The sequence below is a fragment of the Brachionichthys hirsutus genome, chromosome 7, assembly GCF_040956055.1.
Source record: "Brachionichthys hirsutus isolate HB-005 chromosome 7, CSIRO-AGI_Bhir_v1, whole genome shotgun sequence".
NCBI lineage: Eukaryota > Metazoa > Chordata > Actinopteri > Lophiiformes > Brachionichthyidae > Brachionichthys > Brachionichthys hirsutus.
The window spans coordinates 1,197,918-1,225,261 of NC_090903.1; the positions used below are offsets into that span (position 1 = coordinate 1,197,918).

Genomic DNA, 27,344 nt, shown 5'->3' on the forward strand with positions numbered 1-27,344 from the left:
GGGGAACTACGCCGCCGCTTGGTTCGGGATGCTTAACAACGCATTTATGATGTGGTTTCATGTGGATGGAGTTTTTAAAAACAAGGTCGCTCCAAGCGGGGGGGGGGGGGGGGTTTACTTGTGTACACTGCCTCAGATACACGTGAACTGCGTCATGTTTAAGGGCTGCGCTCTGGTACAAATGAGCCATTGAAAAGAGAACTATAAAGGTCTCTGAGCTTGAATTCAACAAAACTGTAAATGAGTAGTTGCTTTCAAACCCTTTGAAATGGCGGTGCTACATATCTGCTCGCTTTTATGTATTGAACTACACAAATAAACATTTTGGGCCAATAATTTCTATTTCCCCTCTGGTGTTATGACATCATACTGATTATGTAATGAATAGACAATGCCCTTTTCAGGCAGCCGCCACTGCTCAGTGTGAAGTCATAGCCAGCCTCATCATGGGTTCCCGTCCCAACTCACACAACCTTGTACATAGTATTGATGATGGAAATGTCTCCACAAATCTGCAGATGGAGGAGACAGTCCATGATTTCAAAGATCTACTGGAAGTTTCTCAACATGCCAAACTGAACCTTCAATGCAGTCTGGCCAGCGCTGAGGAAAAAAGCAAAGGAGACCAAATCTGAAAGGTGCAGCCTCCAAATTCTTGATGAGTCGTATCTTTTAGGTCAGCATGCACAGACATCTAGATCAGATGCAATCACACATGGAGACACAAAATGTCCCTGCAAACAAATGGAACATGTTTACAGCTGTGGCTTTAATTTAATCAGGCAAAGAAAGATGGCCTTTTCTCCACTGTACAAACAAACACCTGTCATCATTCGAGAGGCAGCTTCGAGAGCGGCTATACTATGTGGGAAAAAAGGCTCGAACATGACTGGACTGGTAGGAGGTTTGACTGAATCTGGTCCAATAACAAAATCACAAATGTCCTGGCACAAACTCTGCAGCCTGGAGGAAAGGGTTAGAAAGGGTTAAAAGTCCACAGTCACTGATAATCAAGCAGGATGCTGCTTGTTACTTCAAAGGTTTGGGGTCACCCAGGTCATTTCATAGCTTCTCTAAGCAGCTAAACTGTGTTCAGCTCTGCTAGCATGATTTCTACTCATCGGCCTTCTGACGCAATGAGCGAACAGATTGTAGCATCAGAACCCTGCAGTGATGCTGCTGGAGATGGGCCTCGATACACCAACGTAGATGTTGCACCAACAACCAGACATCTGCAGCTAGTTTACCACGTTAGCAATGTAGAGAGTATTTCTGAGTAGTTTAAAGTTGGTCGGTGGCGCAGGTCGTCCTATGATCGAGAGGTTGGCGGTTCGATTCTGGGCTCTGGCACATTTGTGCACTGCCGTCGTGTCCTTGGGCAAGACACTTCACCCACATTGACTGTGTGAATGTAGTGAGCGAGTGAATGTCGGTGGAGGTCATGAGTGCCGATGCCGCAGATTGGCAGCCTCGCTCCCGTCAGTCTGCCCCTGGGCAGCTGTATCTGCCCCAAGCAGGGCAGATGTGGCTACAATAGTAGCTTCACCCCCACCAAGTACAGAGTGAATGAATGATGCACAATGTGAACCGTCTTTGAGTGTCCAGAAAAGCGCTAAATAAGACCAACGCATCATTACTATTGACATCTTTTTTTAAGTGACTCCAAACTTTTGAACGGTCGTGTCTGTCTCTAGTTCAAAAACAGTAACGTTTGATCACGTTTGCACATCACAAACATTGTCTGTCATAAATGGAAATTAAAGGAATACAGCAACACAAATAAATACAACAAGCAGACAACGGCAGCAGTGCAAATGTAATCAGACCATAAGCATCAACCGTTCATTCATAGAACTCGATTCTTACTTTGTACTTCCTTGTAATAGTCACATATACAGGTACGTACAAATTCACTTTAAACCCACTCTTCCAAAACTAAATCCTTGTTCTATTTCATAACTGATTAAGTGAGTTCAAACACAAACAAACAAAGTAGACAGGAATGCAGAAAAGCCTGTTGAAGCGTCGGGTTTACATCGTGATCAGAGGCATTCGTTAAACTAACGAGGCGAGAACCACACGCCTCCACCTGTCCAACAGGAAACGGATGAAAACACCGCGTGGGTCTATGTGCGTCACTCGTTGCACATATGTTGTGTAAAAGATCCTTCTATAAATAGTACCTTTAAAACGACAAAAGACCAATAAAAAGACATTTAAAATCTGCCTCTCAAACACTAAGCAGGAAATAAAGCATACAAATAAGTGCCTGGCATATAAATGCACATGAATTCAAAGTGTATTAAAATTTAAACGACCTCTAAATACCAACTATAACCTCTCTCGCTCACACACACACACATTCCAAAAGGAATGTCCTAGTGCTCTCGTCCCACTCCGAGCACTGGGCAGAGTATGTCCAGTTCCTTCTGGGCCTCTTCATCCTAATGAAAAGAGGATTCTTTTAGAATAAAATACTTCTTATTATTGTTAATGGATTCCAGAGAGACAGAACTTCTGCTGGAACTTGAGCAGGACATGAGCGAGCGCTACCTCTGTGGATGCAGCCTTCATTGAACAAGCAGATTCACACATCTTCCTGGCCTTGTGGTTCTGGCCCAGGTCTCTATAGCACTGCCAACAAAGTGTGCCGTCAATGCGCTGAACAGGATGACACAAAGCCAGACGCAGGTCATGCTCACCGACCTTCGCTAGAAACACACAGTTGAGTTTGGAATATCCTGGCTGGATCTCCTCGACCTGCACAAAGAAAAAACTAATCAGCATTTGAAGACAATTAGTATCTGTTTGCATGTTAGCCTACATCTTTATCAATAATATAAACTGAACATACATGAACAGTAATTTCAGCATTTGATTAAGATGTAGAAATATTTATTATTTTTTGTGGACTGTTCAAATTTGAGTCAAACTGCCCAATCACAGTACCTTGAGAAAATTCATCAACGCTTCTTCGATTGTAGCACTTGGAGGCTCTCCAAAGAGAGTAGCAGCGACTTTCCTCTCAAGCCATGTCAACTGAGACACCTGCAAAATAGTCCAACACCTCAAGTCGAGGGACAGCTCTGCACATAAAAAGCAGCACATCAAGCATCTCACAACAAATGACATCGGAAGAGGCGGAACCGCGAGAGGTCGACCCAAAAGCTCAACTGAAGCGGCCGAAAAAGCCGTTGGGAACAGAAATCATATTGCAACAAGAGTTTCCTCAGCATTTCTGCTTCAGGGAGGAAGCGGCTCGGTGGGTTCAAAAAGAAATAAAGAAGAGCAGAAAGAAATCAACTGGACTTGCTCAAGTTTGATTAAAGACTTTTCACCTTCATCCAAGAGGCTTCTTCAGTTCTGAGAGACTGGTAGAGAGTTTAGATACTTATACTACTCTTGGAGGGTCCAGATACTTAGGTCGCTTTCACACCGTCGCTGTTTGGTCCCCTTTAAACGGACCAGAGTTCATTTCCTCAGATGGTCCACTTCCTTTGGGAAGGTGTGAAAGCTCGTCCAAACTCTGGTCCGCCTGAAAACGGGGGTATCGATTCACGAGCAAGAGAAACCTGCTTTGTTTCGTTAGTTTCGTGAGCAGTGTGAAAGCTCACCGGAGGAAACGCAGGACCAAATGCACGTAGCGACGCTACGTATAGTGATGCTACACGTAGCGACGCTACGTATAGTGATGCTACGTATAGTGATGCTACGTATAGTGATGCTACGTATAGTGATGCTACGTATAGTGACGCTACACGTAGCGACGCTACGTATAGTGATGCTACGTATAGTGATGCTACGTATAGTGATGCTACGTATAGTGACGCTACACGTAGCGACGCTACGTATAGTGATGCTGCACGTAGCGACGCTACATATAGTGATGCTACGTATAGTGACGCTACACGTAGCGACGCTACGTATGGTGATGCTACATATAGTGACGCTACATGTAGTGACGCTACATGTAGTGACGCTACATGTAGTGACGCTACATGTAGTGACGCTACATATAGCGACGCTACATATAGTGATGCTACATATAGCGACGCTACATGCGTTATAATACTTTAATCTTTTGTTCAGAACCAGCTACGTATCACCGGTAACCGACACGACTTCTCCCTGCAGCTCCACGGAGCTTTAACACAGGCAAGCGTGAGCGTAGAAACTGGACGGTCATTGGATGAATGCTGGGCTTTGTCCCGCCCATCAGCATCTCTGGGGCATGGTGATTGGATGATCTGTCTGAGGCAGTGATTTTGATTGACAGTGAAATCAGCGAAGCATTTCCAAGCGTTTCATTCCGTTGTTCTGAACTGATCCGGAGACGTTACGGATCCCCAGAGACTTTGTGTTTGTTAGAAACGACTGGTGTTGTGTAACATTCATGATTTAGGCCAGAACAAAATGAGATTCCCTACTTGGATAAGCAGCAGCCGCCTGGCGCACTCCAAACCAAAACAAACATGGGAGAGGGCGGGACTTCCCCTTCTACTTTGTCCAATCGACGAGCGCCCCTTTCAGCCATGTGACGCTGCTCAGGAAATTTACTTTGTGTTAGAAACCACAGTGTGAACGCAGACCTTTCATAAATTATAAATGCAACAATGTTGGGACTTTCAGCTCCCCAATCGAACCGAGTCCTCTTGGGCCAGTGTGAAAACGAAATGACTTGTGCTGCAGTGGGTGGTGAGAATCAAAAGGATTCCCACCACCCACTGATACTGGTCGGTGTGTCAACCAACCTTAAGCAAGTCCAGCTGATTCTGTTTTTCTGTCTTCTTGAGCACAAATGAATGCATTTATCATTTACATACAGTAAATTATTAAAACTAGGGCTGGGGCACACACTACTACACTTTCTTCTTGTCCCGTGAGGGGTCGCCACAGCAAATAAATGTTCTCCACTTCACCCTGTCCTTTGCATCATGGCTGTCCTCACCACTGTCTTGTAGACCTGTCCCTTCGTCCTATCACAGAGCACACCTGATACTTTCCTCCCCCCGTTCCAGCCTGCCTGCACACAATTCTTCATGTGGGGCGACGGTGGCGCAGTGGTTGAGAGTGTCGTCCTACGACCGAGAGGTTGGCGGTTCGATACCCGGCTCAGGCACATGTGTACACTGTCGTTGTGTCCTTAGGCAGGACACTTCGCCCGCATTGCCCGGGCGCATGCGCACGCTGCGACCAGCAGCAGAGTGTAACTGCTGTAAGCCAAATCTACCTCTGGGTACCTGTTAAGACACCTCCTTTCCACATTCTCTCCATCACTCTGCTCTGTGTACCTGAAGTCCTCTCCCTTCTTTACATCTATTCCTTGTAGCTTCACTGTCCCCCCTGGGACCTTCTCATGTACTCTGTTTTACTCCTGCTCACCTTCATTCCTCTCTTTTCTAAAGCAGACCTCCACTTCTCTAGATTCTCCTCTACCTGCAGATCACAATGTCATCTGCAAACATCATATTCAGAGGAGCTTCCTGTCTCACCTCATCTGTTAGTCTGTCCATCACCATGGCAAACTCTACAGCTTCCTCTCCTAGACACTTCCACACCTGCACAGGTACGTCCTACGGTCCAACTGCCTTCCCATTCTTCATCACCTTTCTAACTTCACTCGTGCTAATCTTCATCACTTCCTGGTCCACAACAGGTTCCTCTACTTCCCTTTGTTCTCTCTCATTTTCCTCATTCAGGTTATTGTATGTCCTCTGTTTGACCTTTGACACCTACCTTTGCCTTGCGTCTCATCTCCCTGTACTCCTGTTTACTCTCTTCTGTCCTCTCAATGTCCCACTCCCTTCGTCCTCCTCTTCTTCTTCACCACTAGAGTAATCTTCCTCACCAGCAGCCTATGTTGGCTGGCTACAGTCTCTCCTACCACGACCTTACAGTCACCGACCCCCTTTAAACTGCTCCGTCTACACTAGATGTCGTACACCTGGTGCTCCTCCCTCCACTCTTGTAGGTCACCCTATGTTCTAGTCTCTTCTGGAAACAAGTGTCCCCCCCCCCACACACATGTTGTAAAGCTCTTTTTTTTTGTGACAGAATCGTATCATTAGTTTTTAACAAAAACGACTAGATCAAAATAAATTCTTAGTTGCATCAACAATAACTGCATGCACTGTAAAAAAAATAGAGTAGAAACAAAATCAGTAAAGGGAGGCAGGCCACAGATAGCTCAGCCACCATAAATATACTGTTGGTCTTTGTGGAGAGATGGATGAGATATGTGTATGTTGGTAGGAACACGTACAGCATAGCACCAGCGGCCCAACAAGTAGTAGGACATGGGGTCCTGTGGCTTTAGCTCGATGGCTTTATCCAAATGATCCTGGGAGGGAGACAGACAGACAGACTCACTGTACATTCATGGCATGGCTGCTGTTTCCACTGCTTGATGTTCTGATCTGATCCGTCCTGCTTCACCAACCCACAAGTATTTGACAAACACCTCTCACACACGCGATCTGGCTGCCACACACCCTCCCTCTCTCTTTTCCATTCTACCTGTCTCTATTCAGATGCGTTCTTATTTCTTTCCTCCCCAGCATCTCATCTCAAGGAGACAGAATGTTATGTGGGTGTTTGCCAACAACTTACCTTAAATATATATCCGTTCTTTATCTTGTTCTGTATAGTATCATATTCTGCCATAATTCCACACATGATGGCAAACCTGCAGAGAAATGTTTTTTGTTGTAAAGTTGTGTATAGATGTCTGATGTTTTCACTGTGTTCAAGAAGTCAGTGACCACCATCACTGCAGTACTTTGTCTGCTTTGTACTTAATTCAACATGAATTTTAGGAATCACACTGATAGCAACTATACAGAAGTCAAGTATTGACATTTGGCACTCAGTCACAATGAGAAACCTAACAAATAAATATTATCTATATAGAAATAAATTAAAATCTAAGTGATATCAAGACATTTCTTTTTTCTTCTCATGAAAAGCAGCTCGACTGCCTCTTTATTGTACAGGAATATAGAAAACAGCAACACTCCTCATTGGACAACATCTGCAGAGATCAATCACTGTGACACTGTGGGTGTGGAGAGGGGTGAGCTGATCAAAGCCTTTTCGTCACCAGGCCGCTGTAATCCTGCTTGTGTTCTGTCAGAGCCAAACAGAACCAGCTCAACAACTCCATGCATGACAATAGAGTCGATTATCAACCTCCGGCCTTGGGTGTCCTGGTACCACGTGCACTAATTGACAGCCATGTGATCAAACAAGGAGTTCGTTATGGACAAACTGTGACTAGCACAGAAGTCCAATACCAGAACACCACTCGCGTTCAGATCGGGGAGGCCGTTCATCCCAATCACCCCTCTGTCATTGTCTCTCCAACTTTCTACCTGTGTCTATCTCTCTTTGAGTCTTAGGTTCTATTCAAGGTTTCTGCCTTTTAAAGGGAAGTTTTTCCTGGCCTCTGTCTCCAAAGTGCTTGCTTTTGTCTGAAAAGTTGGGTTCTATAATTTCCTGCAGATCTTTCCCTGCAACACCTGTAAAGCGCCTTGAGATAACTTTCTGTTATGAGCTGGCACTATAGAAATAAAAATGTATCGAATTGAGGGACGGACACATACAAAGGTCAAGCAGTATGAAGGACTGCCACGTACAAAGGTCAACAAGCATGGACTGCCACGTACAAAGGTCAACAAGCATGAAGGACCGCCACGTACAAAGGTCAACAAGCATGAAGAACCGCCACGTACAAAGGTCAACAAGCATGAAGGACCGCCACATACAAAGGTCAACAAGCATGAAGGACTGCCACGTACAAAGGTCAACAAGCATGAAGGACTGCCACGTACAAAGGTCAACAAGCATGAAGGACTGCCACGTACAAAGGTCAGCAAGCATGAACTGCCACGTACAAAGGTCAACAAGCATGAAGGACTGCCACGTACAAAGGTCAACAAGCATGAAGGACTGCCACGTACAAAGGTCAACAAGCATGAAGGACTGCCACGTACAAAGGTCAACAAGCATGGACTGCCACGTACAAAGGTCAACAAGCATGAAGGACTGCCACGTACAAAGGTCAACAAGCATGGACTGCCACGTACAAAGGTCAACAAGCATGAAGGACTGCCACGTACAAAGGTCAACAAGCATGGACTGCCACGTACAAAGGTCAACAAGCATGAAGGACCGCCACGTACAAAGGTCAACAAGCATGAAGGACTGCCACGTACAAAGGTCAGCAAGCATGAAGGACCGCCACGTACAAAGGTCAACAAGCATGAAGGACTGCCACGTACAAAGGTCAACAAGCATGAAGGACCGCCACGTACAAAGGTCAACAAGCATGAAGGACTGCCACGTACAAAGGTCAGCAAGCATGGACTGCCACGTACAAAGGTCAACAAGCATGAAGGACCGCCACGTACAAAGGTCAACAAGCATGAAGGACTGCCACGTACAAAGGTCAACAAGCATGAAGGACCGCCACGTACAAAGGTCAACAAGCATGAAGGACTGCCACGTACAAAGGTCAGCAAGCATGGACTGCCACGTACAAAGGTCAACAAGCATGAAGGACCGCCACGTACAAAGGTCAACAAGCATGAAGGACCGCCACGTACAAAGGTCAACAAGCATGAAGGACTGCCACGTACAAAGGTCAACAAGCATGGACTGCCACGTACAAAGGTCAACAAGCATGAAGGACTGCCACGTACAAAGGTCAGCAAGGTTTATCCAAAGGTTCCTTCATTGTAGTTGTGTTATTCAAGTTGAATAATGTGTGCTGAGTAAGATTTGTTTCTCCAGTAGCTCCCAGACTTGAGGAGAGCGTCCTTCTTTGGGGCAACACCAGTATTACTTTACTTGATGACGTTTTGCTTTACAATTGAAATTACATCTTTAGTACCAGAGAGAGGTATATATATACTGTACTGGAAAATAAAGACTTCAGCTGACAATTTTTCAAGCTCTAACTGAACAAAAAAACATTGAAATGAAAAAGTATGCGTACATTGATATTTTTAATCTTCATAACTACTTAATTGAAGGGCAGTGTTGGAAATTTAAAGGATAAAACAATTATTAGATACATCATACATATGGCATGAGTGTTCTGTAGACAAAGACAGATGAGCTGTGTGTGAAATCACAACCCATAAAGAACTATGTTTGCTTCCTTAGGTTAATGCAGGGTGTGACCACACATCTACCGGTTGGCATTGATGAGTGGAAAGCTCCAGAAAATTACAGGGGCAGAGCTACTATCTGAGCTTTGAGCTTCTGAAGATACAACAACTCCGTTTGTCCACGACTGATTCCACAGTCTCTTGGTGAAGGCAGCAGAAAGAGAACCTCCTAACTGGATCTACACCGTCCACATGGTGATCTGGATCATCATTAAAAGGCTCTAGACTGTTCTTGGTATCTTTATACATGAAAAGTCAAAGTCAATCAGATTTTTGAACCAATAAATGGGTTTTCAGTGTTAAAATGTTATATTCTTTCCTGATTCCATTCTGCATCCGATCCCAATTCCATAAGCATTAGTCAATAATCAACCGAGATATTGAGGAATACATTTTGAATACATTGACTGCAATGTTACATAAAAATTCAAAGTGATCCATAATCCAGGATCTCTTGTGGACAATCACCAACATTTAATCGACTTTCATCTAAATCCGTCCAGACCTTTTTGAGTTATCTTGCGAACAGACAGACAGACAAACTCTGGCGATGACATAACCTCCGCCTCGCCTCGGCGAAGGTTATGCCTGAAATGTAATCATCCTTAAAAGGTTCTGCCATCTATTCTGTCAAAGGTTGATGCAATTCATTAAATGTGACGAGTGTTGAAATAAGGAGCATGATTAGGTGAGGTCTATGGGAGGTTGCTCAACATCCAGATTACCTCAACAAATATACTTACATCCCTCTGATTGGCCAAGTCAAACACTATTTAGTGGGCAGCAACTCCGACAATGTTTACTGGTTGTGTGTTGACTGAAAATTGGCCAGAGCCTCACATGTTTGGACCAGCTTTTAATAGTTTGGGTTTATCTCTGCGCTCGGTCTTCCAGTGTGGAGTTAAGTCTGGATTGAGTTTGTATTCATGATGTTATTTCATCTCCTCTCCTTATGTCAGATTTCCATTACAATGTTTGAGCATGGCATTTTGGTATTTTCATTGTTGGAGACAGCGCTGGGCTTTCAATGGAGAGGAGAAACAAGCAAGGGAAGGTAGTAGAAGTTGGGACATGACGATGTAAAGGTGGGTCTCGCCTGAGGGTTCAACATGGTGCTGTTTATTTTTTCCTTTCTTCCCCGAGTTAAAATACTACCTCTCTTTAAGTGTCTAGCTCAAGGGACGGAACATTTCAAGAGGAGGAACTGTGGGTGGTGGAAAACATGACAGACAGAAGATGACTGAAGGATAGACATTGTGCAAGGTCACTTCGTGTTTTTATAGTGGCTGAGGCGAGCCCCCCGCTGTACTGAGCAAAGACAAAACAGCCGAGTGCAGCTGCCACGCGGAAACAGATTGATTTCAGCCATCAACACCAAACATAGAACCCTCATTCACGACAAGGGGACACGGCAGGACACCAGGTCCTAACACAGAACCCTCATTCAGGACAAGGGGACACGGCAGGACACCAGGTCCTAACACAGAACCCTCATTCACGACAAGGGGACACGGCAGGACACCAGGTTCTAACACAGAACCCTCATTCACGACAAGGGGACACGGCAGGACACCAGGTTCTAACACAGAACCCTCATTCACGACAAGGGGACACGGCAGGACACCAGGTTCTAACACAGAACCCTCATTCACGACAAGAGGACACGGCAGGACACCAGGTTCTAACACAGAACCCTCATTCAGGACAAGGGGACACGGCAGGACACCAGGTTCTAACACAGAACCCTCATTCACGACAAGAGGACACGGCAGGACACCAGGTTCTAACACAGAACCCTCATTCAGGACAAGGGGACACAGCAGGACACCAGGTTCTAACACAGAACCCTCATTCACGACAAGAGGACACGGCAGGACACCAGGTTCTAACACAGAACTCTCATTCAGGACAAGGGGACACGGCAGGACACCAGGTTCTAACACAGAACCCTCATTCACGACAAGAGGACACAGCAGGACACCAGGTTCTAACACAGAACCCTCATTCAGGACAAGGGGACACGGCAGGACACCAGGTTCTAACACAGAACCCTCATTCACGACAAGAGGACACAGCAGGACACCAGGTTCTAACACAGAACCCTCATTCAGGACAAGGGGACACGGCAGGACACCAGGTTCTAACATAGGAAGAAAAAAGAGGAGGGACTCAAAGAACTCAAGGACAGCCTGTGCGTATGAGAACGTGTGCAGATTGACGACACGTAGCCGACAGCAGGGTGAAGTGTTTTCTCTGTATGGCATATGGGAATTGCGAGTCCAAAGGTTTACCCACCCCTGGGTTAACAGGAAGTGCTGCAACCTGCATCCAGTGACGCATCAAACAAGCCTCCGATCAGGAAGACGGTGAGGAACAAAATCAGAAGGATGCAAGACGGAGAAAAGAAAAACAAAGACGTTCTGCAAACACAGCAGAATGGGGTTCAGAAAGTTTTCTGATTCAAGTCAAACAATCAATGACTTTATAAATCTACTGTTTGTTACATATTAATATTCTCATCTGCCACAATAATGTAATGAATTTAGAATTTAAAAAATAGATTATTTCGATTAATCATTTATGATCTGTAATTAATCGCTCAAGTTTTATAATCGCTTGACAGCACTAGTGGCAAATACAAGAATACGATCACATCTCACAGCTGCCGGTACTAAACAATCACCGTCGCAAAAGCAAGCCATGTAAACACAATTTGTGTTTTATGACATATACCCAGGTCCAGCGGCGCGCTGAGCAGAGAACGCTTTAAAGAATATGCATATGCTGTAAAACGTGCAGGGATTTATAAAGGACAAGCAGTAGCGTGATACTTGAAATTGGAGATGTGTAAAACTGGTTTGGCACAACAGAGTTTGTGGGTCATGAAACTTTTAAGACTTGTGGAACATTCAGACAAAGGACTTGGTAAATATCCAATTATAGCTGCGTGCGAGGCCTTCAGCCAGCGAGGTCGCACCTTCCCAGGGACGCTGAGAATGACTGCGCTGCGTCAGTCAACAAGCTGTCTCACTGCGTAAATGTAACACACTACAACAATAACTGCGTTTGCTTTCGTGCAAGCAGCAGGTCATTCATGCAGAAGCAGATGAAGAGTCGAGCAGACGGAACACATAATAGTACCGTAGTAGACGACAGTCATCACCATTCTAGCCAGACAATTTCTACAGACACATTTTAGTTTAAAAAGTTACATTAAAACCCGTTTCCTCTTCTCGCTCCGCTGGCTCCACATTTCAAATTCAAGTTTCAGGAAATGTGGGGACTTTTACCAGGAACAGCTGATTCACCATATTTGTCTGACTCAATTCAATTCAGTTTTATTTCTATAGCGCCAGATCACAACAGGAAGTCGTCTCAAGGCACTTTACAGGATTAGCAGAGAAAGACAGAACCCAACTTGACCCACAAGAGCAAGAACTTTGGAGACGGAGGCAAGAAAAAACTCCCCTTTAACAGGCAGAAACCTTGGACAGAACCTAGGCTCATGGTGGACGGCCATCTGTCTGACCGGCTGCGTTGCGAGAGAGAGAGAGAGAGAGAGAGAGAGAGAGAGAATGACAGAGAGGGGAGGGGGGAATGACAGAGAGAGCGAGAAAGAATGACAGAGCGACAGAGACAGAGAGCAGACAACCGCATAATGTAACAGAGGCTGCTGAACGAGATACTGACTAAAGAGCTGCTACATAAAGCTATCAATGCTAATGCTAGCGATATGGACCTGTTCGATGAACCACAGTGAAAAAACAGAAATGTTGGGGTGACAGATCAGTCTCTGTAATCACACCCAGACTCTGGAACAAGCCCCCCCCCCCCCCTCATAAACACCTTCTCTCACCAGGATCTTTTGAAATCAAAGATTTTTAAAACGGCCTTTAACACCTCGCAGTGATGTCACATTTCTTCCAGTTTATTTTATAGACAGTATATAGGTGCCTACTTCTATATTTCTATTGCTGTCTCTACTTTATTTCATTGGTCTTAAATGATAGTTCTTAAGTTTGGCCACCCCCCTTTAAAGGGCTATACAAGTACATTTTGACTGATCAATTGACTGACTGATGTATTCATGGCTGGAATAGTGATGCCGATTGTACCAGATACAGCTTTAAAACCAATGCAACGCCAACGAAAGGATGCAGCACCACTTCCTGTCAGCTCCACGATTCAGTATTGAGCATGTGCGCCATCGTTGTAGAGGATTTGTTTTTTTAAATGGAAAATCAAGTTTCCCAACCGTATCTATTTATTTCCATTCATGACTTGTCCTTAATTAGTGTCCTGTGTAATTCAGATCATGTGCACCCTGATTCCTCTGTTCTCTGGAGAATGATTAGGGGCCCGTTGTACTCACTCGGGGGTGTTTGCAATGCAACATTTCATTTCAACATTTTTATTTGTACAAAACCCATAAAAAAACTGCAATTTCAACCAGGAAAATTCTGGTCCATGAAATATTCTTTAATTTTACACAATGATAAGTTGCCTTCAAAAAAACGTGCACTTAAAAGGTCTTACTGATAATGTGCAACTCAACTGCTTGTCCTGTACGTCTGTGCGGGAACAGGTCACCTTGGACACATTTACATTCCTACAAATCGTCTACTCTAATTGGTGAAAACAGAAAACGAGCGTCGTCCATCGAGGTTACTGTGTCGTTTACGCAGTGGGAAGCCAAACATCTGAGGAAGGTCTCAGATTACAGACTACGGTTTGATTTGATGCACATTTTGAAATTATTCTTAAGCTCAACCGCCGCCAAGGAGGTTCTGTTTTTGATGGCATTTGTCTGTTTGTTAGCAGGAATCTGGAAAAACCACTGGATGTATCTTGATGAATAGAACTCTGAAGATGTGTCTTGGTCTAACTTAGATCCCATTAAATTCCTGTATTTGACTGATTTACCTGTGAAATGACAGCTCTTCAGACGAGGTGTGAAAGTAGCTTTACCGAGCGACAGCCTGTGAGGAGACAACGGAAACCTACCACTGATGGCTCTCAGCACACGTCGGGTTCAGGCGCACCGCCTCCTCGCCAACCTTCTTCCCTACAAAGAAGAAACAAAAACAACATAAAATCAACACATGCACTACATCCTGCATGCTCTTGACCACATTACAAAGACAGTGTGGCTAAGAAGAGGCAAGATGCTGTGGTCATTGAGGCCACAAAATCAGATGTACATCAAATCAGATAACATCACACCATAGACCAATCAGCAGCAGCAATGAAGTGCAACCCAAGAGGGGGGCTCAGTTTCAAATCCCCCATCAGTCAGCGTAAAGTGTCTCATCGCATTTAAATATGATGTCTCTTGCTGCCAACAGGTTTGACACTGACCTGATAACAGGCAGTCCAATGGTGGAACGGGTACAGACAAGCAGGTCAATCGAGTCTGAACTACAATAGGATCGAAAAACAGGATTATGGTGCACAGACAAAGTTGATCCCAACTTTTGAAGAGCTTTTAGAAGGTCAAAGTTATACCTCGGGGTAGTGTTGTAGTCGAAACCCCACCAACGGAGACCAGGACATTACAGAGACTGGAGAGCATCGAGACCGAGACCTTTGGAGGTCGAAATCAAGACCAAGACCGAGAACTTTGGAGGTCGAGACCAAGACCTTTAGAGGGCGAGGCCGAGACCAAGACCTTTGGAGGGCGAGGCCGAGACCAAGACCTTTGGAGGGCGAGGCCGAGACCAAGACCTTTGGAGGCCGAGACCAAGACCTTTGGAGACCGAGGCCTTTGGAGGTTGAGACTGAGCCCGTATATATCAAAGAAAAGGTTGTTTTTTTTTTTTACATGATGATGAATATATATTTTTTTATTAGATAGAATGTTACAGTACAAGTACAGTCACACAGTAGCATGTATTACAGTACAAGTACAGTCACACAGTAGCATGTATTACAGTACAAGTACAGTCACACAGTAGCATGTATTACAGTACAAGTACAGTCAAACATCCTGTCTAAGAGGAGCATTTCTAAAAAGCCCTTGCGGTCTTGTTTCCATTGAAAGTCCTTCGTACATAAATCATCGACATTTAACAATACAAATAAAACTAATATTAAATTACTCAATTTTGAGTTGTTTAACCCTGTCTTCTACCCTGAGCCATTTTAGGTTAGCAAAATGTCCAGGAAGAAGGTGGGTCATGGGCCCCAGATTGAGGAGTAGCCCAATCAGTTTGTTTTGGGAAGTTTGGAACCTGGTTTTCAGGGACACTGGATGTTGGGATACCAGGAGGTGCTAGCATAAATTAACCAGGTAAGTTAATTGAGAATTAATTATCTTTTGCAATAACTTGAAACTTGTATTTATGCTGTATATATAATGAACAAATAAAAGAAAAAAAAAATCAGTGACACCCTGAAGTGGATACTGATTGGCTGTCATTGCGTTTGGGCTAGTTTAGCACGAGCTGATTGGCTCCCATTGTCGGTGGGCGGGATAAGGTGAGAAGCGGAGAGGAATGCGAAGCACCCAGTCATGAGTGCAGCTACAGCTAACGTTAGCAGCATAGGTATTAGCATCTTAGCGAGCCTTAGTGAAGCTCTTCTCCAAGCTAAACTGGAGGAGACGCCCCGCGTCTGCTCAGAGTAGCTGCTACGTCTCTGTAGCCTGCCACAAGAGATTGATTGATCAGTTCAGCACTTTATTCTGTGATGATGAACGACGGCGTTATTGATGTGCTAACTTCGAGCTCTGTGATTGATGGGTATGTGTTATTTTATATTATCCGAAGCAGAGGAAAAGCAACAAGTTCAGCGTTCAATACTTGTATTGATAAATAGTATCCGAAGTCTATTGGAGCAGCGTTAAGCCCAACAACAAACCTGCAGCCAAACACACCCGGGCTCAATCTAAATGGTCGACTCGGCACCGCGGGACATAAGGGAGTCTTCAATAATAATCAAAGCTAATGTGTGTGTCTGTCCTGCCTTCTCCACAGTGTATCTGTGCGTATTACTGCATCTTCTAGCACTTTTATTAGCAGTATGGTCTTTTTAAACTGAACCAATTCCAGAATAACAATAAATATTCTCTTCTGCACGCTAGGATCCTCTGCTTCCTGACAGGCTGCAATTTGGATGTGATTGGTTGCAGTGAGACGTGGCATGTACCTAAACAAAACATTAATAACAGTAAAATGGTATCAGGAGTTACCCGATCATTACCCTATTGTATCGTTTCTTGACTTTACCTTTGAGCCTTCTCGCACATGTCCTCAAATGAAAAGGAAAATACTAAATGAAGCTCCATGCGATGTCGAAGTGAAGTTATGGATCAGGATATACAACAGCACTGATGGTGAAGTTATGGATCAGGATATATAACAGCACTGATGGTGAAGTTATGGATCAGGATATATAACAGCACTGATGGTGAAGTTATGGATCAGGATATATAACAGCACTGATGGTGAAGTTATGGATCAGGATATATAACAGCACTGATGGTGAAGTTATGGATCAGGATATATAACAGCACTGATGGTGAAGTTATGGATCAGGATATACAACAGCACTGATGGTGAAGTTATGGATCAGGATATATAACAGCACTGATGGTGAAGTTATGGATCAGGATATATAACAGCACTGATGGTGAAGTTATGGATCAGGATATATAACAGCACTGATGGTGAAGTTATGGATCAGGATATATAACAGCACTGATGGTGAAGTTATGGATCAGGATATATAACAGCACTGATGGTGATTCCATCCAGCGGACTCTCCCTGTAAGGACTGTCTGCTGAACAACCACTCAAAACGCATGGCTCTCTCAGGGCATATTAAAATCTATTCAGCACAAAACTAGACTAATGATACATAAGAATCCCGAGCATTTATAATAAACATTAATACACTAATTCTAGAAACAAACTCACACACATTATTAGAAAGAGTAACCTCTCATAAATGCTGCACAGGATGACTAAGAAACAAAGTCTTAAACCGAGGCCAAAACACGCCTCTGCTCCCTGAAATGACGCAAACCTCGCAAATAAACTCAATTACTTTGTTGCCTCCGTCGGGGAAAACTAGCCAGTAAAATGAGCCAACCTCAGGGTGTCTCCTTTAGCACCTTTTATGAGGTAACTACTCTAACTCTTTATTTCTGAATCCACCTGACTGGAATCACTGTGAGCATGAGCAGCTCATATTCAGCTGGGAGTGATGAAACCTCAAGTGAAATCTTCAAACGCAGTGTTGATGGATAAAGTACAGTATTCTGATTCTGACAGTAGCGACACTCAACTCTGGCACGCCTGGCTAAGGAGGTAAAGAATCAGATTTAGTACATTACCAGCTTCCGCGTGGCTCTTCTTCTCCTCCAAAGTTGAGCTTGTGTCATGAACGTCACAGTAAGCTCGGGTCAGCCGCCAAAGAAACGCTGAGATCTGTCCAAACTACAGAATCACAGCAAAACGTTAAGACACAATGTTTAGCACTGGATTCCAGAATTGTTGTCACCTGTCAATCTTTGCATCTTTGCAGAGTCACACACCTCCTCTCTCTGTTCCAAAAGGATGTGGAGGCTTTCCCTTTTGTCAGAGTCAGTGCCCTTATGCAAACTGTCGGTCCTCTCGAGGAGGACAGACAGCCTGTCCACAGACCCTTCCCCACCGGTCTGTTCTGCATCACTCTGGTCTTCATCTTCAGAGTCTGTCAGTGCAGTCAAATACCTGAGCGCAGACAGAGTCACAGTGTGGGTCAAACACCCGTCGCTTCAATTAGCCGTCATCATGTCCAACTCCATCCATCCCTTTTCTTTCACCGCTTCATCGGTAACCGGGTCGTGCCGGAGCCTATCCCAGCAGTCTGCTGGCGAGAGGCAGGGTACACCCTGGACGAGCCGCCAGTTCATCGCAGGGCGATGGACAGACAGTCATTCATGCACACGCTCATGCCGACGGACAGCCCGGCGTAACAGTTGTCCTAAGGTGCATGTTTTCCCATCGAGTATCCCTCCTCACGCGCCGCTGAGGGAAACCCCTCCGCTGCAGAGGCTTTCACTTCCATCAAATCTTGCCTTAATCATTTTTACAAGCTTCGCTCTGCCAGCTGCTGATTCTAAAGGCTTGAACTGTTTACACACAGCTGACGCAGGGTTAGTGCGAGGGTGTTGAGAAATATTAGCTTTTAACTCATTGAGTGCCAGCCATTTTCAGCTCAGCTATATACTGAGTGCCCCAGTTTCTGCAAATTTTTCCTGATATTCCAAGCCCCACAGAATATTCTTTACTACGACTATGCATACACCGAAGGATTAAAGTCTCTTCTTTCATTAGAAACAACAATTGTGTTCCTACCATTTTCCGTTCTGGAGTTATTGGCCGCTGAAGAGAGGCAGATTTCAATGTCAGTGAATGTTTGGGTTTAAAAACAAACGTCTTTAGACGTCAATGGCACTCAGAGTCAAGAAACTCTTGATGTCTTCCATTTTCTCTAGAACACATGGAGATGTCTTTGTGAGTGAGGAGCACAATACCATTACGTGTTTTATGGCGCCCTTCCAACTAGAAAGTAAGTAGGTATGTGAAAACATCATCAGCTAACAACAAGGAAACGCAGCTCCTGGTATCGGTAAAAATGAAAGACACGGAGAAGGGTTCAAATACGAAAAGCCCAAATGATGCGTTGGCAGCAGCAGCATGTGCGTCATTGTTGGTTCAGGGAATATTTTCGGCAGTGAGCCATGGTTATGTGTCAGAGCGGGCCACAGACAGAAACAGTGTGGACCCCGGAGGCGACTTCCATGACTCCAACCCACAATATACACTGTGAAACCTGAGTTCTGCGTCTACAGGAGTAATATGGGATGCACTTCAATACATTTGAAGTGCATCAAGTTGCTTGAATTGTTTTTCAATCCTTGAACTACAATTTTTACAATCAAATAATACATTAAATTAAATAACATCAATAAATAAATAATAATCAATTAAAATTGATCAGCAACATTAACTCAGGACCACAAAATATAAAACACTTTAACCTACAAAACCAAAATGAAAAAATAATTGTGCTGATTTTCTTTTAGCAAAATAAGGAAGTCAACTCTTCCCTCGTCTCCCACCGGAGTCACGGTGACGCCAAGTGCTACGTACGCTACGTACGCTACGTACACTACGTACGCTACGTACGCTACGTACACTACGTACGCTACGTACGCTACGTACGCTACGTACGCTACGTACACTACGTACACTACGTACGCTACGTACACTACGTACGCTACGTACACTACGTACGTTACGTACACTACATACGCTACGTACACTACGTACGCTACGTACACTACGTACGCTACGTACACTACGTACGCTACGTACACTACGTACGTTACGTACACTACGTACGCTACGTACACTACATACACTACATACGCTACATACGCTACGTACACTACATACGCTACGTACACTACGTACGCTACGTACACTACGTACGCTACATACGTTACGTACACTACGTACGCTATGTACACTACATACACTACATACGCTACATACGCTACGTACACTACATATGCTACGTACACTACATACGCTACGTACACTACATACGCTACATACGCTACGTCATATTTCCTCGTCTTGGCTTTTGATTGACGATCCTTTGTTTTATCGTCTCCGTCTCTCTCCACGCTGTCTCTTGAGGGTTTGTTTACAACTTCTCTTCATATCGCCTGCTCTGTGCTGTGTGTGCGGCGCGCCACCACAGAGCTAATACTCCCTGCACTCACTCTGACAATCAGGGCGCCACTGCCAACTACTGGAGTGGATGTGCAATTACATTTTAATCTAGTACGGCAAAAAAAGAACGTTCTCCGCGGTCACAGGCGCCCCCCCCCCCCCGACATCGCACCGCGCCCCCCTAGGGGGTCGCGCCCCATTTGAGAACCACTGGACTAATGCAACACGAAATATTAATATGCTGCTGGTGCTACCATCTCAGAGGGCTCACTCTGTTCCACAGCATAACTCCAGATCTGATCAAAAGTAATAACAATAACGATCCATATATATGTGTCCTGATCGGGAGCTAACATCCAATTCCGATCCGAGTCCACAAGCTTGTGATCGGTTCCGATTTCCAATCACGAGATCAGATCATCCTCCTCCTCTCTACGTCCTTCCTACTTCGTCTCTCATTACATTGTAATAGACGGTGATGACCCACCCAAAAACGGCAGCACTGCCCCCAACAGGGCTGGATGTCGTCATTACAGTCTGGGAGAGGTCTGATATTCACTGAGGACATGCGCAAAAAACCTTCTTCTGCCCCACTCATGAAAAACGGTTTGGACCTCTTCTCTCGCTGCTGATGCACCAGTCTTCCTCCTCTTCGAGCCACAGTAACCCAGCAGCATCCCGTGGGTTAACACGGCTGCAGGCGGTTGTTGTTCCACCGATCCAGTATGAATTTCTTATTTACGTTGATTCGCTTGTTTGATTTTGCAATTTTTACGCCAGATGCCATCTTTGAGGCAACTCTCTGCATTTATCCGGGCTTGAGACCAGCACAAGGTCGAAACTAGCAATGCTACGATAGCTCCTGCTAACTACCACGAGACTGCATTAAACTAAATTACTCAAACAGGTTCTAATTTTGTGTTATTTTACTGGTACATTTTACCGAACGCTAGAAGGGTCGAGCTCAAAGCTTTACCAAGACCCAACAGTCCCATTTAATCCTTTTAGACCCTAATCTAAATTCCAGCAAGACAGAACGTGTCTTGATAGAATTTGTTCAGTACACAGTTTTGATAAGGAAAATAAAAAAATACTAAATCATGGGTCCATATTTTTATCCAGAGCTTTTCCAAAATTACTTTTGGCACATGTCACCCTCATATCCAGCATCATGGTAATTATTTTATGCAGTATCATAATGCAGTATTATTTATGCAGTTAAAGTTTGGTGTTGCTGGAAATGATCATTTGCCAAATATGCTCCCGATAAAAAAACTATTCCATATAGACAGCCCAATGATGAAATATCGATTAGTTTCAACACAACAATCAAATTAGGAAACAATTTGAGCGGAAGGATACGAAGCAGTGGTGGTCGTGGGTTCCAGAGGAAACGGCACATGGACGAGGGTAGTCAGTGGTAAAGATGCATATGCGCCATAATCAGCTCGATAAACGGCCCCGATAAAAGGCTTTCAATAACGGGCTACAGAGGTGTGAGCGTCTGGGACATGAACGATGGAGCAACATGGACCATGATGCTTTCTGGATAATGAAAAGAAGAAGCAGTAATGTCCTTGAGCTACAACATGGTGTGAATAAACTCAGTGGGAACTGTTCTAGGAATTACAAGTTCCTACAAGACACTTTAAAATGAGGCTTCTGACAGCTTGGCACGCAGACAGTGTGATTGATGGGTCTCCTTACCTGCAGCGAAGCCGTTCAGAGGAAGCTATTGTGACACATCGGGTGCGAATAAACAGCTGGAACTTTTAACCTTTCAGTGGCTGCGTGGCTCTACTCATCCCCTACTGCGACCTCTGGTCCATTACTTTGTCACTGTGTCACAGATTTACTGTTCTGCTCAAGTAATGCTTAATAACTGCTTGATCATTGACCAACAGTGACCAAGCTTAACTATCTGGGAGGTAGTAACACATATTTTAATGAAGAAGCTGCAGTGATGTGGCTACAACAACATTCTGTCTGTTGCAATCAGCGCTGGAGGCGTTTCCTGCTCGTGTGCATCTACCCTTCTTTACGACGGAGCAGGCCAATCTGTTTACAGCCCGACTAAATCTACTAAATCCTTCACAGATTTCAGTTCAGCACACTGCATTAAGCAGATGCAATTTATCAAATAGAGCTGAAAAAAAAACGTATTTTATAAATAAACATGTTGAACTACAATCTGTGTTTAGCACTAAGAAATGAATGCACGAATCGTACTAATCCTAACGGCACTCAAACAGCTTATCTTTAGAGAATCAGAACCAGAAGGTGCTTATTGTCAGTGAGGGTTCAGACTAGGAACGTTTCTCTGTGAAGTCGTGCTACATGTAACAGCAATGACAAAATACAAAAACCATACAAGTACAGACACATCAACAGCAGCAGGAGTGGATACACAGATGTGTATTAACAAACATGCAATAACTATTACTCAACCTGTAGCTTCCCAATCCTTAATGGGATATTGTGGGGAGATCATTTGGTCCAAAGGCATCCAAACATGACAAACAGATGCAAAGAACATTTTAAAGGGATTTACGTGCCTTTTAGGGTAAGGGATGTAGCTGTTCCTCCGGGGAACACTACGCGTTCCCCAAGGCGGTGGCTGTTCTTCACACGATGCCCCACTCTCTTTGTTAGAGCTCTAACAAAAAACAGGATGGCAGGAGGGGATATTTAACGTCTGAGAATTAAGTGCGTTTTTATGCAGAATTACTGGGGGTGTAACGGTACACTAAAATATAAATCTGGTTCGGTTCGGTTAATTTTCAGTACAAAAAAGTAGTTTTTTGTACCTTCAGGTAGCCCCCCTGAAGGCGGGCTACCCTATCATCGACCGCGGTAAATGCCAAAGCCCCGGCCGGCGCCTCTCACCAGCGGCAACCCCAGAGTGCTTAAATGCTTTAATGCTTTTCCAGAATTATCCGCTAGGGGGCGCACTGTTTTGGTCAGAGTAGAAGACACACATCACTGAGACAGACCAAACAGCACATGGTCGCTGACTCTGTGGGAGATCCTGCTCATGTCCCCTGCCTGAGAGACGTGCGTGAAATGGGACAAAGACCAGACTGAGAGACGTTTCAGGTATTTGGTGAACCTGAGACAGAACTTCCTGTTTCTGCTCACCTTTCACAGGTAAAGCTTCTGATGTGTCGACATCCAGCTAGAAATAATTGATCTGCAATGTGACGCAGATCTGAAGGGCAGATTAGCCTCCGTAGGTCTGGACCCATTTGATCAGTATCTATTGATCTATTGCAGGAACCCCAAATGAGCAGAACTGTGCACGTTTGGGACGACCTACCTTTGAGAACACATTCAGTCAGTAATGATCAATAAAACTAAAATGCGTTCAAGGCTCACACACAAGCACTTCAATGACATTCTGAGAGTGACACCTGATGCTGATGCACCTGTGCAGGTAAAAAGATGCCAAGTTTCAGGCCCAAAACCAAAGCAGTGCAGACGAGACTAACGCCTTTAGATGCTGCCTGAGACGCTGTTTGCACTGAAAGAACGCAGCTCTGTGAAGAAGAGTCCTTCCTGTGCTGATTTAATGTTAGTGAACAGCTTCAGGAGCAGAGAGCATGCTGGGATGCTGCTGTTCATGCAGCTCTGTGAAGAAGAGTCCTTCCTGTGCTGATTTAATGTTAGTGAGCTTCAGGAGCAGAGAGCATGCTGGGATGCTGCTGTTCATGCAGCTCTGTGAAGAAGAGTCCTTCCTGTGCTGATTTAATGTTAGTGAACAGCTTCAGGAGCAGAGAGCATGCTGGGATGCTGCTGTTCATGCAGCTCCATGCATGCTCAGCATGCATTGTGTGCGTGTTTCATGTATGAAGGTCACACAAGCTGAAGTTTACAGGACAGGTGAATACTTCCTTCCTTACACATTTAATAGTACTCTCTTTAGTTGTAAGCTGTAGGCAGGGATTCCATTTAGATTTGATATGCACATGTGTAAATGTTTAAAAAGCACTTTCTTTATGAGTCTCATTTCATCTTAAAGTGCGTTACTATATTTAAGTTCTGTGCCTTCGTACAATCAATGGGATCCGCTGCAACGCAGACGTGTGAATGATAAATAAATTACACGATTCTGTAAAGAAATCTGAGGTGTTTCATGAAATGTTTGGTAAAAGAATAGTTCATTAAATATCACGTTTTTCCTGATGTTTTTGTACTTCTTTATACTAAAACAAAGGAAAGACGTGACATTTTTGCTATTTATAGCTGAATATGCTACAATTTTAACGGTCCGGCCCACAAGACTCCAGGAGGGGGTCCCGGTGACCCGCGTCCGGGCGAGGAAAACTCTGGACCATTCATTTGTTTGATCATGGGGGGTTTGTGAGCTACCCTTTGTCTGGTCCCGCCCCTAGGACCTGTTTGACATGGGCGACCCTAGTAGGGGCATAAAGCCTCCGACACCTGAGCGCCGAGGATCACTGGGACACGCAAACCCCTCCACCACGGTAAGGGAGGGATCTTAGAATCACTTGTTGATAATATTATCCACACATTCAGTCAATGGCAGCCATTAAAGCTACAACATTCTGACTCACACCGATACCGTACGAAACAATAACATCAAGAAAAATCTGCTCACTAAATCTTTTTGTTTGAGGCTTCAGAATCAGTTTATTGCCATCGATTGATGATTGATGATTCACAGACGAGGATTTGTGTTGGTGTGATTGTGCAACAAAACGCAACTACAGCGCTATGCTATAGAGGGTATGCCATAAAATACACTTGTGTATATAATTACTACAGGCCTGTATAAATCTGGAAAATAAAACGTTTAACGCAGCCACCCAACCCGGCCGACAGTGTTAACACTTCTACTGCTCGGCCTTCACCACAGCGCAGGGCAGAGAGCAGCAGCAGCGTTTATCCATAATGAAGCTCATTAAATAAAAAGCACAAGAACGGCCACCATTTAAAAACGGGATTGTATGTACATGTGTGGTGGATTCATTTGACTATTTTTCTAATAACACAAACAAGATGCAGGTGTCTTGGAAGAAACATCAATATTGTCACCTGTTACATGCTGCTAAATTATTCATTCATTCGTGGATGCCTCTGAAACATCAAAGAGCAACCAGTCAAAAGGCTAACTCAGAGGGTGAACAGTCAGAATCCGAGTCAGGATCCGAGTCAGGCGTGAGGTGTTCAGCCCTCTGGACACGACTCGTTTTCTCTCGCTGTCTTTATCGTCTCTTCGACCGGGTGGCAATCTTTAAACTCTATAAACTACAAAACTTTGAATGGAAACAAACCCAAGAATGTGGCTCGGGCTGAAGTGGGAGGTGTCTGCCATCTGCTGGTGTAAAGTAGTAACTGCATAACTGTATTCAATACTGTTCTATATCCAACTTGCACACAGTTAAAAATGACTATTAAGATAGGCAGCTCAGTGTGTGAGTGCAAGTGCGGCTTAGGTCCGCGCCCCTCCACCGGAGAGAGAGCGAGTGAGAGAGAGAGAGAGAGAGAGAGAGCGCCAGAGATGTGTGCGAGAGTTGCGAGGCTGAAATACGTAACCGTGTACATAAAGCCTGAGCTACTCAGCTAGTCTGGCGTGTCCCTTTAGCAGTGCTACCCTTTCGTTTAACCCCGGAGGAAGAAGCAGCCTTCCGCCCTGGAGAGGGGAGATCTCCCCCCGTGTCTCCCAACCACGGTTCAGAGACATCTAGAACAGTAGTGAACAGTCACCAGGGCGCTAATCGGCTCCTCGTTACCGAGGATTGCCGACAGACTCGCTCATAGTGACCCCCTTTGGTTGGTACGGTCATAGAGATGCCACATTCTAGTATTTTACTAAATAACTGAATATCATGTGTCTTAAAGCTCACCCTCCTTCACTCTCTGCTTCCTCTGAGCTCAGGCTCCAGACTCTGGCAGTGGCAGCGGGGCCCGCAGCCCTCTTCCTTCGGGTTGGAGTGGTCCTGTGGAGAGGGCTGGCCCGACGCGCCTCACGACGTCCACTCAGCTCGTCCCTGACATGGTCCTGCAGTGCTGGAAGAGCGTTCTTCAATGATTTCATCTCATCCTTCAGCTCAGACACACATTGGATCAGGGCCTCAAGACGCTGCAGCACCTCGGCCTGACCCGTCTGCAGGCAGGGACCGTCAACCACCACAACGCCGGCGCTCTGCTCATCGGCGTGATTGAGGGACAACCCTGGCCCTAAGACTTTTCGTCTTGACCCAAAGCCCCGATAAAGTGCCACAGCCAAACTGATACCGGCCACTCCAGCCAAAGCTCCCAGAACCAGCACCTTGCCCTCTGCCTGGGACATCCTGCAGGGACAGAAAGAAAACCCAGACTAATGATTTTTGAATTTGAATGGTATAGTAACGTTTAAGGTCACCATTACCAATAAATCCAAGTGTTTTGATTTTGATGTTGGAAATGCATCGAAAATAGTTGCCCAGGGGAGAGCAACCCCCCTCTAGCTCTCTATCACTGTCCATGTGAGCCGTCTTGGTTGACGTGCCTCTGTAACATCGCATGGCATTATGGGACGGTGCTTCTGCATTGGCAGACTAGGATGGTGGTTTTCCCTTCTCAAGAAGGGGGACAGGAGGGTGTGCTTCAAACACAGGGGCGTCAGGTTTCTTAGCCTCCCAGGGAAAGTCTATTCCAGGGTGCTGTAGAGGAAATTAGGGTTAGGGTTAGATCGCATCCCTCGTGGTATCTTGTGGGGGGGGGTGCTTCGGGAGTCTGGGGTCCGGGGGCTTTGCTTCGGGCTGTCTGGTCCATCTACATCCTCAACCACACCAGCCTAAGCAGGGAAGCCCAGACTTCCCTCTCCCCGGCCACGTCTTCCAGCTCTTCCTGGGAAGATCCCGAGGCGTTCCCAGGCCAGCCGAGAGACAGTCTTCCAGTGTGTCCTGGGTCTTCCCCGTGGTCCCCTACAGGTGAGGGCATGTCCCACCTGTATGAGGCCACAGAGAGGCACCCAGGAGGCATCCTAAATAGGTGTCTGAGCCGCCTCATCTGGCTCCTCTCAACGCGGAGGAGCAGCGGCTCTACTCCGAGCTCCTCCCGGATGACTGAGCTTCTCACCCGATCTCTAAGGGAGAGCCCCGCCCCCCTACGGAGGAAGTTCATTTCAGCCGCTTGTACCCGCGATCTTGTTCTTTCGGTCACTACCCAAAGCTCGTGACCGTAGGTGAGGGTAGGAACGGAGACCGACCGACAGGTGAGGGTAGGAACGGAGACCGACCGGCAGGTGAGGGTAGGAACGGAGATCGACCCCCAGGTGAGGGTAGGAACGGAGATCGACCCCCAGGTGAGGGTAGGAACGGAGACCGACCAGCAGGTGAGGGTAGGAACGGAGATCGACCGGCAGGTGAGGGTAGGAACGGAGATCGACCGACAGGTGAGGGTAGGAACGGAGATCGACCCCCAGGTGAGGGTAGGAACGGAG

The 27,344-nt window shown here is 45.4% G+C and overlaps 1 protein-coding gene across 1 annotated transcript; it reads right to left on the reverse strand.

The window, feature by feature from the left end:
* Positions 1-1,681: 1,681 nt before the first annotated feature.
* On the reverse strand, positions 1,682-26,210 carry LOC137895863 (regulator of microtubule dynamics protein 2). Its single transcript, XM_068741388.1, has 10 exons — positions 25,765-26,210; positions 17,707-17,884; positions 17,506-17,608; positions 14,175-14,235; positions 6,610-6,685; positions 6,263-6,340; positions 2,950-3,048; positions 2,707-2,760; positions 2,554-2,634; positions 1,682-2,444 (listed from the first exon to the last, which is right to left on the reverse strand). Exons 1-10 carry the CDS (start codon positions 26,208-26,210, stop codon positions 2,379-2,381), a joined length of 1,242 nt encoding a protein of 413 aa, XP_068597489.1. The 3' UTR covers positions 1,682-2,378.
* Positions 26,211-27,344: the final 1,134 nt, after the last annotated feature.

Bases quoted from the DNA above. Each gene is read 5' to 3' on its own strand.
- LOC137895863 (XM_068741388.1), bottom strand. From the start codon at position 26,210: ATGTCCCAGGCAGAGGGCAAGGTGCTGGTTCTGGGAGCTTTGGCTGGA. The intron at 17,609-17,706 runs GTGTGTGACTCT...GTGATTCTGTAG, and splicing joins TTTTGGAACAGAGAGAGGAG to TTTGGACAGATCTCAGCGTT. The intron at 2,761-2,949 runs GTACTGTGATTG...TTCTTTGTGCAG, and splicing joins CGTTGATGAATTTTCTCAAG to GTCGAGGAGATCCAGCCAGG.